Source organism: Mycteria americana, chromosome 17 (assembly GCF_035582795.1).
Source record: "Mycteria americana isolate JAX WOST 10 ecotype Jacksonville Zoo and Gardens chromosome 17, USCA_MyAme_1.0, whole genome shotgun sequence".
NCBI lineage: Eukaryota > Metazoa > Chordata > Aves > Ciconiiformes > Ciconiidae > Mycteria > Mycteria americana.
This window is the reverse complement of record NC_134381.1, coordinates 7,502,799-7,514,710: the sequence shown is the minus strand read 5'-3', so window position 1 is coordinate 7,514,710 and position 11,912 is coordinate 7,502,799. Positions and strand designations below refer to the sequence as shown.

Genomic DNA, 11,912 nt, shown 5'->3' with positions numbered 1-11,912 from the left:
AGGTTCTGCTCCTCAGCCATGACTAAATCAAAGAGCTAGAAACTTACTTCAGGGTTTTGGTTCCCTCTTGCATATTCAGCCCTGCAGCTTGAGGGAAAGGTTCCTTCTTCTTATCCAGCTGAGAGGGGAAAAAAAGACAGGCATTAGTGACAGGAAATACAAAAGAGGAAATACTCCTACTCTTCAAAGTATCGGTTGAATGAGTGCTCCGAGATCACTGCAACTGCTGTGCTCTCCCAAACAGAGAAATGGCTAGTACCTCTCCCAACATGTTAAGGGCCACGTTGACTGTGGCAAGAAGGGTCCCAAAGGAAGGTGCGACATCTGAATCAAAGGCTGGTGTGGTGAAACTCAAAACGAAGAGCACGTTGTACTCAGCAAGGTCCAGTGACTGTGGAGAAACAGAAAGAGGAGTGAGTGACCCCTGAGGCCATGAGTATGCTATCGTCATAGTAATGGGAATACCTAGTCCCTGTATCATGTTTTTTGTATGGAGAACTAGAAGCATGGAGATCATTTTCCACATCTCAAGTATACAGATGGAGCAGTAAAGAGCGTTCTGTACAGTACTGCACAACGAGGCTATATGGCTCTCCTCACATGAATGAACCTTCTCCAACTCCCAAGCCGTACAGCTTGCCACCAAGTGGCAAGCTAAAGGAACGACTGTTTCCAGATTGTTTTCAAAAGCCCAGGCGTATACACCTAGAGGCACAGGAAAAGGAAGTTAACTATCCAGTTAGCAGCAGGACACTGCCAGAATCAAGGATTAAACCTTGCTTTTCTGAACTTGGAGACCAGCCACTAGGTCACACCGACACAGGAGGATAACTACAGGATGTCTTTTCTGAAGAGTGACATACTCTGAAGAGTGAGGATACAAACCTAGCTGGGTTATTAGTCTGCTCCAGTTAGGTTACACGAACACAGCGTTGCGTGGACCACACAAAAGCTCAGCCAAGCCTTCCTTTCACACTGATCAATGCCTGATTCCTAAGGGGAATTCCTTGTGTCCTGCCTTCCTGCTTTGCACAGCAGAGCAGCAGACAGACGTATGGTGGAGTCATTGTCTCAAAACAGGACAGAATGTGCCTCACTGCATAGCCCCAGAACATCACTTGAAACGCTGGAAACTGCCCCCTTCAGGGAGCAGCACCTCTCCTCTTTCTCTACCTGATCAAGGAGGATCTGGCAGACATCAGGGGTGAAATGGCGCAGGGCAGCAAGAGATTTGCTGAGGATTTTCAAGAGGCTGTACTGCACTGTAAGCAGTGCTTTCTGCTCTGCTGCCTCTGACTCAGGGCTTGGATGTTTGGAGGAGGCTTGGGGATTACGCTGCACTCGTGGAGTCACACTTGACGGAAGGGAATCACCATTTTTTGTCTGTGGAGAAAGAAAAAAAGAAAGTCTGGAATACAGATATGATTATTTTGCACTACTTTCAGGAAAAAAAAAATGCTATGAACAAAAAGAATGAGGAAATAAGGCACCCAGAGTCTGTCACCTGCTAGAAGCATGAGCATCTACACTTAGTGTGCATTGGGGGAGGCACTGCATTGCAGGGAGGCAGCTGCAGAGGCTATTTAGATTCCACATTCCAGAAGAAGAATCTCTAATCAACACACCAAGCCTTAGCCATGCTGAAATAACACATCAGTGGCAATCTCCACCTCATGAATCTAAGGATTCCCCAAGAACAAGAGCTATCTCTCTTAAACAAACTAAATCAGATCAAGGACACCAGGTCAACAGTGGCTTAATTAATGGCACTACAGAGTACTACAGCAATGCAGCTTTCTTGCTGCAGTGTAGGCAGCTATAAAATTATAACAGCACCATTCAAACACAGGCTACTGTTTCTCTAGGACTGGCTTTACACAGTCCTGAGTTTTTAGAGTCCAGACTACTCTTTGCACATTTTTTTTGCTGTGTAGCAATGCAAATCCTAATTATTGATGATTGGCAGTAATCACCACTAGGATTACCAACAATCAATTCAATATCCAAGAGCTTGGATATTGAATAATATTTGCTTTTTAACAGGGAGCATGGGCATGCAACACTCCTAACTTACAGTTTGGCTTACAGTCCCCATCCTCACCTGCAGGTAGTGCTGGAGCATTTTGCGGCTGTGCAGGAGGGAGGTACAGGCCTGACAGAGGTAACACAGATTCACCTGAAATACATAAGGTGAGGGAGAAATCTCTTAAAAGCTCAAAACCCATCTATTCACTACCATTGGTGGAAGCGAGAAAATCCAGTTAAACAGAACACTGTGATCATAAAGGATCAATGCTGTCTCTTGATTTCCCAGTATTTTCTCGGAGTCACCTGGCACTGAGAACTGAGAGCAAGACATTGAATTCCCCAAGTTATTTTTCCAAGCTACCATCTGTCTCTCCCCAATGGTTATCTTTCCTCACTCCATTCAGACAAGCTACTGACAGAACAGACATTTAAATGACCTCAGCAATAGTTCCTATTAAAAGGGCAGCAACAAAAAGGTATACAGTGCCATTTTCTCTTACCACATGCAAATCCCCGTGCTCCAAGGCAATGTATTATCCACAGCAGTATCCTGATTCCTACCTGCATGTCCCTCATAAGCTGTGGCAGGTGGAAATGCCACTCCTTCGTGAAATTTGAGAGCTGAAGAATGAAGCCAACAGTGTGATCAGCCTCTTCCAGACAGGCCAAGCTCTGTACCGTCCGTACTGCATTCAGGCACTGGAAAGGATAGAGAAGTAAATCAGGGCGATTACAGTTAAATCACAAAAAGCCCATTCCCTTCTCTAGAAGAAAAAGCTGAAGATGCAGAGGATCTGCTCTTAAGGACAGAAAATGCATTCATGAAAGCAGATGCACAGCACATGGGTCAGACTCAGAGCACTTTATATTGTTAGTCAGAGGTCAATGCATTTCATGAGCTATGCTGCCATACGAGAAGACAGCTATTTATCTAGGGAGCATGCTTATAAACAGGTAATTCAGCACCTATGTACAAACAGGACTCTTCAGCATGTCTGCACTGACACGAGCCAGGCAGTACAGGTATTTCAGTACTGCAGGACACGAGAGCTTGCTGACCCAAATGGTGACTGAACTCTCACCACGGCATTTTCATTATTTGAGCAAGGCTGAGCCGAAGCCACCTCCAAGAACAGCTCTCATATTTTTCTTTCCAGAGCAGACAGCCACAAAGTGACTTCCCATCAAACTCTCACTTCTGCTACTGTGTTGAGTAGGCATATTAAACACCTGTAGCAAAGTTAGAACCCCAAGAGCAAACAGGATGAACAGATGGTGACTGCCCAGCTCTAACAAGTATCATAACGATCATCCCTGCCTGACCACATGGCCTGCATATTCTATCTTCCTTCTCCCACTATTGAATTATTTCTACTGTAAATCTTTCTGAGACAGGAGCCTCTTTTCAATGCTTCTGCGCTTTCTGACATTTCCACTGCTGTTGCAACACAGAAGCCAAGCAAACCATCACAGAGGAAGTATGTGACATACCTGAAGAATCCTCTCTTGATGGACACCAACAAAGTCCAGTGCTTCCGTCAGGAAGTTGTATCTAAGCGTTTTAAGAAGGCGTTCCATCAGTGACATGGAGAGACGATAGACCCCAGGCCAAGAGGGGGCATCCAGAGACTTTCGAGATGAAGCAGATGTCTGAACAAATCAGATACAAAAATAAATTACTTATTTACATTGTTGCCCAGTGTGGCACAAACCCTTCACACCATTTTGGAAGTCTCCAGGCACTAGGGGTGGCTGCTGTCCTTCCTAGACCAGGAGGGCTCTGCTCCAACCACAGCCCGCAAGGTAGGGCATGGCAAGCTCTCCTGGCGCATTCCCACCCAAAAGTAGCACCCACCTGAATGGCTCCATTAGTGCTGAGCTGGTACACGCTCAAGAGGGGCAGGCAGACGCTCTGTGTGACACCAGCTCCAGCCACTGCTGCTGCTCCCTACAAGACACAGAACAAACTACTGTTAAAATTTGCATGTCTCTCTCCTCTCTGAGACTAAAGAGACTTATTTTGCATTAGATATTTCTGCCCTTTGTGCTGTCACCACCCTTTTAGAGAACTTTCATCTACACACACTTCTTCCATGTTGTTAAAAATTCAGTATCAAGAAAAGCAACACTGTTCTTCCAGTAAAATCTAACCTGCATAACTGTACTATGAATTCCATTTTGGTATCACCTGGTTTGGTACATACACAATCTTTGAAACGGGCTGGCTTTGGAACAACCTTGCTTTCACCTAAAACCCCACACAAAGTTGAATTTGTAATAGATAAATAACGCCTTACTGCAACTAATGAGAAAGCCAGTTCCAACACTTAATGCTGTTTTAAATAGGGGGGATAATTTGCATTGCAGAAGAATACATTCAGCGAAAGTGCCTGCTCTAAATTACAGGTCTGCTCCGGCTGGCTCAGCTCTTCCATCCGAGACATCCCATTATCAAGAAGAACAAGGCAAACTAGGCAGGCATCCATGCAGGACCTACTGCTTGCCAGCCTCTAAAAAAACCCTTTATCTACAGATCACTGTTCAGCTGCATCGCAGACAGAATAATGAGATATGCGGTTCCTATTAAAAATGTATAGCTATATGCTCTCATTTCTCTGCATCTCTCACCTGTTGAGTCCTTGCTAAGGTCAGCAGTAAATGTAATGAGGCCTCTGTGAAGTGAAGGTTTTGTTTAACTCTCAGGCTTATCTCCAATGCGGCAAAGATAGTAGGAAGCACAGGGACTTTCCTAGTAATCTGTAGCCAGTAGTCTCCATCTTCATCAACTTCACAGAGCTCTTTAGCCAGATGCAGACCCAGAACACACACCTGCAGTGACAAGGAAAGGTGAACGAGGTATAGGCTTGACATGGATACCAAGAAAATCTTGAAAGCATTTACTAACACAACCTAAAGTTCAATCGCTCTCAGAATAATAAATTAAGGCATCTGGTATCCCTCATATTATACCCTGCAGACTTTCTGGGTGTATTAGCAACTGTGACAATGTTTTTTAGGACAGATCTGAAAGAGAGGCAGCCACAGCCAACTTCCCAGACTGATGTGTGCCAAAAAGACATGGAGTAATTCCGAAACAGAAACTGCCAAACTTCCTTTGAAGGCAGAAGGCTGCAAGGGAAGTTGTTCCAAGCACACACAGAACTTTTGTTTAGAGAAAAAAAACATAGTTGCAAAGCAGATTAACAGGTCCTTTACCCCATCTCGCTGGTCCTTGTGTTTAACTCGGGAGGCATCATCTGTTTCCATGCTGTCCTTGTCATCTGTAGCATCTCCCAAGGTCAGGCTGTGTCGAGTCTGATCAAAGAGCGCAATGACCTCATCTTGGAGTGTTTCACACACGCTCAACACCAGCTGGGAGTACTGTGGGATCTCATTCACTGTGACACACACAGAATAGACAGCAGTTAACACACAATTCTTGTACTTAGGTATTCAGTTTAACTGATAACATCACTGGGCCACATTTCTTGGAGTTAGTATTTATTCTGTTTTCATTTCAAAACCTACAAAACAGAATGGGAGGAACTGTGACTAAGTTAGATGATTAAGCCTAGGAGGATATAATAAAGGATTAGACGGATAATAAAAACATGCAATTTTCCCAAGAAGTCACACAAACTCATGACATTTCAAGGCACAAATCAAGCAATGCTATGGACAGATTATTCCATAACTGCTCACTACAGCATTTCCTACCCATTTCTCCAGATTGCTGGTACTGGCCAGTGGGTGCAGTCTGTGTTTTGTGAGTCCATATAAATACTACATTCTCATCAAAACCATCATAATAAATTGCACCACCTTTTACCAGCATGACTGGAAACTCAAATTCAACAGCAAAAAAAAAAAAAAATTTAAAAAAACCCCAACCCTCCACTTTCTATTTATTTTCCAAAATATATGGGCTTGCAGAGCCCAAGCAGTGGGACAAGGAATACACAGAAAGGTAAGCTGATACACTTCTCAACACCACAGTTGCCTCTGTATGTCTTGTACAGAGAAATACTGCCCAGATTCCACTGAGGGTCTTCAAGTGCTACTGCAATGTAAGATGCCCCACAAGTGACAGGAGTAATGACCAGACTAGCTTCTCTGGTCTGTAACAAAATGTACCCTCAGACAACTTTCTTGTGTTTGGGTCTTTTGTTATCTCTAACTAGAAATTCCTGTCAGTCACTCTGTGAGATGGCAGTACTAGGGTGTCCCTCCCACACCTGCTGAGCTATTTTCAAAAACACATGGGAACCCTATCTTGTCTCTATCAAACTGATCAAACACAGAGATTATTGTTAGGGAAAGCCAAGAGAAGGGAAGACATACACATACTGTGAATGATAAACCTCATCTCTTTCTAAAACTAGCTAAAACAAGTAAGAAAAAAGTAGAAAGTCCCACAGGTTGGTGACTAGATTCAGCATCCTGTACTACTACTAATGCCAAAAGCATTTTTATCTTGGAAATGCTAGAGTGTTAGGGTGTATTCACCCATGGCAGCCCTGCTCTTGACACTTGTACATACACCACCTCACCTTTCATCTCCTTCATCTGCAGCACAGTGATAAGAGCTGAGAACACTTTGGCTTTGGTTTTCTCCATCATCTGCTGATCTGCCTGTAGTACTCCCTCCAGAATCTGCGTCAAGGAGTTTATGATTTTATCCACAGAACCCAACTCGCTGACAACAAAAAGGGAGAGCTCTTCAGATTAGACAAGATCCCTCAATGAATATATTGGCTTGACTGAGCTGTGCGTATCATAAATTATATGATGCACACAAATAAAAGCAGTTCTTCCACGTAAAGTTTAAGTCACCACCTGGATCTCACTAAAGACATTCCACAGTACAGTGAGAATGCAGGACTGACTATCACAAAAGCTTTTTTGATACACTTTTCACCAGCAAGCAGGAAGCCAAACCATAAATGTATTACTACAAGAGATTTCAGCAACAACCTACAGACATTTGCTATCCCAAAAGAGAATTCTATGATAAGGTTTCAGTTTCCTCCCCAAATCACTAACGGCATCTCACTAGAGCAAAACACTTAAACATAATCTCCTAAGTTTTTATATTTGGCAGTGACTAATAATTATCCAAACAAAATACCTACCTCTTCCACTGTTTGAGCAGGATCAGAAGAAGGGTACATAGCATAGACCCCAGCTGTAGACAGGATACTGACATGGGAACTAGAAGCTAAGAAGAAATACTGCAAGAGTTACAGTTGCAATAGTCACATGTAAGAACACTTAAGAAATCTCAGCCCAAGCATCGCCACCAAATGACCAGGTTTGTTCTTCAGCAGCTAGCAGCATGGAGGGAACCAGAGTCAGGACCCTCTGCAGGGTCACCCAGTGATGACAGGAATAACACATACAAAATAAAGATTTATAAGCAGCTCATCAATTCAGGGAGAGAGACTTTGTTTCAGCCCGATTTCACAGGATCTAAAAAAACCTATGATGGCAAGCAGCTGTGGAAGTAGAACTCCTCATAGTACAGAGGAGATGAGCAACTGGGAAATTAAAGAATTGACAGGAAGCAGCACCTACCAAAACCTTGGTCCCATTTAGCACATCCAGAAACAATTGCTGATGAACTGCCGAATCAGTCAGATGCATTATATCCGCCTAAGATCCACAAAGACAGAGATCAATCAAGCACAACAAAAGATGCACCTTCTTAGTAGTCTAACATCGGTCTACTGTTTTAATTTGTTAGTTTAAGAATTCACCAAATTTTATAGCTGCTGAGTGATGCAGTTTTACAGAAATCACTGAGGTATTGCACTAACAGTTGACAAGAAGTTGGCAATGACTAATTTCTCTAATGGTGCATCCCTGCCTCACTTGACTCAGCAAAATCTCTTCAGGATTACAGAGTTACTTCGAATGACTATAAAAATTATTTACTACCTCCCTCCTCTGCTCAGACAGACAACATGCTGATTTCGATCAAACAGCAAAACACCACCTACTCTAACCTCTTGTACCATGCTCGCGCCAACTTGCGTTGTAAGCATATATACAAGAAAATGGAAAGAAACACCAGTGAATTCTCATGATGGCTTAGCTGGCCCTGAGAAGCCGACATTGTATTATTCAAAATGTTAATTTCAGATTATCATGAAAGGTAAGCGGTAGCTCTTACATGGCTAGTAGAGATTATCAGCAGCATCCGCCAGGCTGAGATCAGCATTTGATATTCTGTCATGGAGGCACAGCTGCTACCCTCTGTCTCTGCCACGTGGTATGCCAGTAACTTCACATATTCTGACCAATAGGCAAAGCGCTTTTTGGTGGAGAAATTCTTCAGCGTGTCTTTCAGGGACTGATCCAGTGAGCCCCTGACCAAATCAAGAGGAGAAGTTATCTTCATTTATTCTTTGGTCAGAAAATATACTTCTTCTGAGATTCAGGTAGGAAAGCCAAGGACACAGCTTGCAAGTGAAGGTTATTCCACATATTAGACCTGTGCAGGGAATCCCACTTTTTGCATCAAATGTGAAGGAAAAACACGATCCCTGAAGAAAATCTATGTCTTGGTTTTGTTTGTTTGTTTGTTTTAAGTAGAGATTTTAGTTAATCGTGACTTTTCAACACATTAAAGGGCAGTTATGTCCAGGAAAACAAAATGAGTGGGAGAAAACTACTAAAACGTTATTCAGCAATCACCATAGTAGGTATACTTATCTTAGTTTCCAATTAGTTTTAATAAATACTCTATATTCTCATTCCAGGGTACAAGGAAAATACTAACATTCTCACCTACAGGCTGCAGAAACACCGTAACATCTCTTTCTGCAATTGGTGATTGCAAGAATCTCAAATGCACATTTGTGATTTGTTTATAAATCACTGCTCCTCCCACACGTTCACAGGATTACAGGTACTCTGTCCCTCAAAGCCTGCATGGTCTATCAAGATTTAATGCGCACAGTTTAGATAATTAAAAAGTACAGGGACGAAGGAGAGACTACCAAAGACTCACTTGACAACATAGTAGATCTCCAAACAGATGATTTTCATTATTAAGGCACAGGTATCCAAGACACTGAGCTATAAAGACAAAAAAAAGGCAAAATCTGAGCACCCAGCTCTGCAGGGTGAGTGGAATTCTGATTTATCCCCACCCATCCAATTGCAGTGACTGATACTCTAGTTTTGCAGGAGACTTGTTTCTCCCACGATAGCAATAGTTATGTCATTTGACCATGGACTGGTGATAATAAGGAAAGAATGCTGTGTTCAAAGTGGCACTCTGAGTGAGAGTACAGGACTTTCATAATGAAGGGGAAAACGCCCACAGAAAGGAAGAATAACAAGAACCTAATCAATTCCTCTGTGATACTAGTCAGCCTGAGCTATGCCTTAAAAAAAAAAGGAGAGTTTCTTTTGCCAAACAGCAGATGAGGTATAGTATGGATACACTACAGACAGCATACCTTCCAAAGAGTGTTACCACAGATGGTAGGTAACATCTATTTTTGTTTCATATGTGAATAAAGAGCAGAGAATTTCAAAAGACAGTTCATGGCTGTACAGTCTCTGCAAAGCCAGAAAGCATTCACTTCATCTCCTGCCTGTGTTTAAACCACTTGATCATACTTCCTTTTAGAAAACTGCAAGCAGAGGGAAGAGCCACATACATCACTTAGACACCTTTTCTGAGAAGTACATAACTACCTTCATTTTGTTTGGATGTAACTCACCTCTGATGATTCTGAAGGCGGAGGAAGGGTCCCAAAGAGGGGATTGGTTAAATTTTCCCAAAACTTTGGCCTAAGAGATATATACAGAAGTAAAATCAGTTATGTCCCCCACACCACATGCCTAGCAGCATTTTGACTGTTCCAAACTTCATAGAAAATATGCTTTGGTAAATACAAGCTTATAGAGCTTTCTATAAAAGAAACAGAATGAAATATATTTGCTTCTGAACATGCACATACGGGCTTCTCATCTTCTTTCCTGAGAGACTAAGTTCAAAGCCTGTACACTGCATACCCTTACCAGGACACACAAAGACGAAGATACAAATGTCCCTGGGAAGTCTGATGAACCATAGAAAAAGTGTTTTGGAAAAAAAGAAGGAAAATGCATTGTAGGAAAACAACAACTCACTTTGTCCTCAGAACTAGCATGGCGCTATCTCGACGGTCCTGCCACAGAGCATGCAGGAAGGCAATGGCAGCACGATGCAAGAGGGGAGGGCACCAGTACCTCTCCTGTTGTTTGGAGTCTATCAGCTCTAAGACTACTTGGAGGCAGCTCCACTCCCCTAAGCTGAATTCCTAAAGCAAAAGGAAACGAGAGAGGTTACATCGCCACAGAATCACTATGTAGGAACCTCTTAAAGCAGAATGTGCTTGATTCCACTTGAACAATACACAGACAAATAAATCTTGAGTACATGATGCAGTCGTATATTTTGTATATAACTACAAGGAATGTAGTCATAACACAGGAGAGAAAAAAAATATTTTTAGGGGAATAAAAAACAAGCTAAGCTAAGACTTACTAAGACCAAGTGCCTTCAGAAAGTCCCAACCCAAGACAACCTTGAACTGCAAAGCACCAGAATGAGTATTCTGGAAAACTGATACTGTCCATTGTACCTCAACCTTCAGCTTTCTCACTGACTGGCCACTGTCAAAGTCAAGGGAGTGGGCCACAGGGATCTTTGGTCTGACCCGGTAGATGTTCTTATGTTAACTCAGTATCTGCCTTGAAACATTGGGGAAAGTTTCTCTTAGGTTATAGGGAAAAGTGAAACTGGGATAGCAGCACATCCATTAACTGCAAGCACAAGCTGCATTTATTTTGCATTAAGCACATCAGGTTACATGTAAGAACTATCAGATTTTAGAGCCTAGTGCCGTAAGACTCCTATGAATGCTACAAAAAAAGACTAGCGAGTCCTTGGGCAAATATCTGCTATTCTACCTTTGACCCATCACTGCCATCCTTCACTTCCAAGTTCAGGAACAGCTCAATGAGCCCAGGTTGTGTCTCCACCGCAACTGTGAGGAATTCCAGTATCATGACCTTAATACGCATGTCCTCAATCTTGCTCTGCAAGCGGGTGAGGAAGGCATCACGGATGGCAGCAGCATCACTACCAAGGCAGGCATAAACAGACATGGGAGCAACCTGCAAAAGGAAAGAAACATCAGAAGCAAGAATAACCAAACTCTACAGAATGCTTCTCTATATAAAAGGTGATTTGCATTTCAAATTGAAACTCCAAAATATTTGATATTGAATCTACGAACTTATGTGAGGGAACTCGAAAGTAAGTTGTTGTCATTAAGCAGGAAGAAACTTGCAAAGTGATCCAAATTTTCCTCTCTGGCAATTCTGCTCTATCCCTCACCTATTTCTCAAGGGTTATGACAAAACTGGAAAAGACAGAGAGAAAAACAGTTTTGGAATAATGTTTCTTGAAATAAATAAACCCAGAGCTGGATTTACATGCTTTAATAAAACTGCAAATACATTCTCAGAAGTTTAGTAGCCAAAAAGAGTAAGTCTAAAAGACAAAGTTGAAAGCTCCCGATAAAAAATTAAATAGGATCCTCTTCTCAGTAAGATGTTAAAGTTCCAGTCAAGAAGGTGTAGGAATTGTATTAAAGATTGTGACTTGAGAAAGTTGCTCAAAAAAGTGGAAAGAGATCAACTGGAGGTGCAAATACTTTGCAGAAACACCCCACTCATGTGAAGCCTCTCAGTGCCTGAGCGACTCCTGAAACAGCAGAGGATTATGTTAAAAAACTAAGGGCCCTTTATGTGATTTTTTAACATGCTCTGCCTTACAACTTTCAGTCCATGCTGCCTTCAACTGACTTGCATTAAAGCTCCCT

General features: G+C 42.4%; 1 protein-coding gene across 2 annotated transcripts in view; it reads right to left on the bottom strand.

The window, feature by feature from the left end:
• NUP188 (nucleoporin 188) overlaps positions 1-11,912 on the bottom strand; it is a 30,114-nt gene that overhangs the window by 1,621 nt on the left and 16,581 nt on the right. For both annotated transcript variants that reach the window (XM_075519577.1, XM_075519576.1), the window contains exons 26-42: positions 10,996-11,202; positions 10,174-10,343; positions 9,762-9,831; positions 9,041-9,108; positions 8,201-8,396; positions 7,603-7,680; positions 7,161-7,246; positions 6,579-6,724; positions 5,245-5,426; positions 4,657-4,857; positions 3,884-3,976; positions 3,520-3,678; positions 2,590-2,727; positions 2,102-2,176; positions 1,174-1,383; positions 260-391; positions 48-118 (exon numbers count right to left, since the gene is read on the bottom strand). In XM_075519577.1, the coding sequence (XP_075375692.1) occupies positions 48-118; positions 260-391; positions 1,174-1,383; positions 2,102-2,176; positions 2,590-2,727; positions 3,520-3,678; positions 3,884-3,976; positions 4,657-4,857; positions 5,245-5,426; positions 6,579-6,724; positions 7,161-7,246; positions 7,603-7,680; positions 8,201-8,396; positions 9,041-9,108; positions 9,762-9,831; positions 10,174-10,343; positions 10,996-11,202 (2,282 nt within the window). The remainder of the gene's footprint in view (positions 1-47; positions 119-259; positions 392-1,173; positions 1,384-2,101; positions 2,177-2,589; positions 2,728-3,519; positions 3,679-3,883; positions 3,977-4,656; positions 4,858-5,244; positions 5,427-6,578; positions 6,725-7,160; positions 7,247-7,602; positions 7,681-8,200; positions 8,397-9,040; positions 9,109-9,761; positions 9,832-10,173; positions 10,344-10,995; positions 11,203-11,912) is intronic.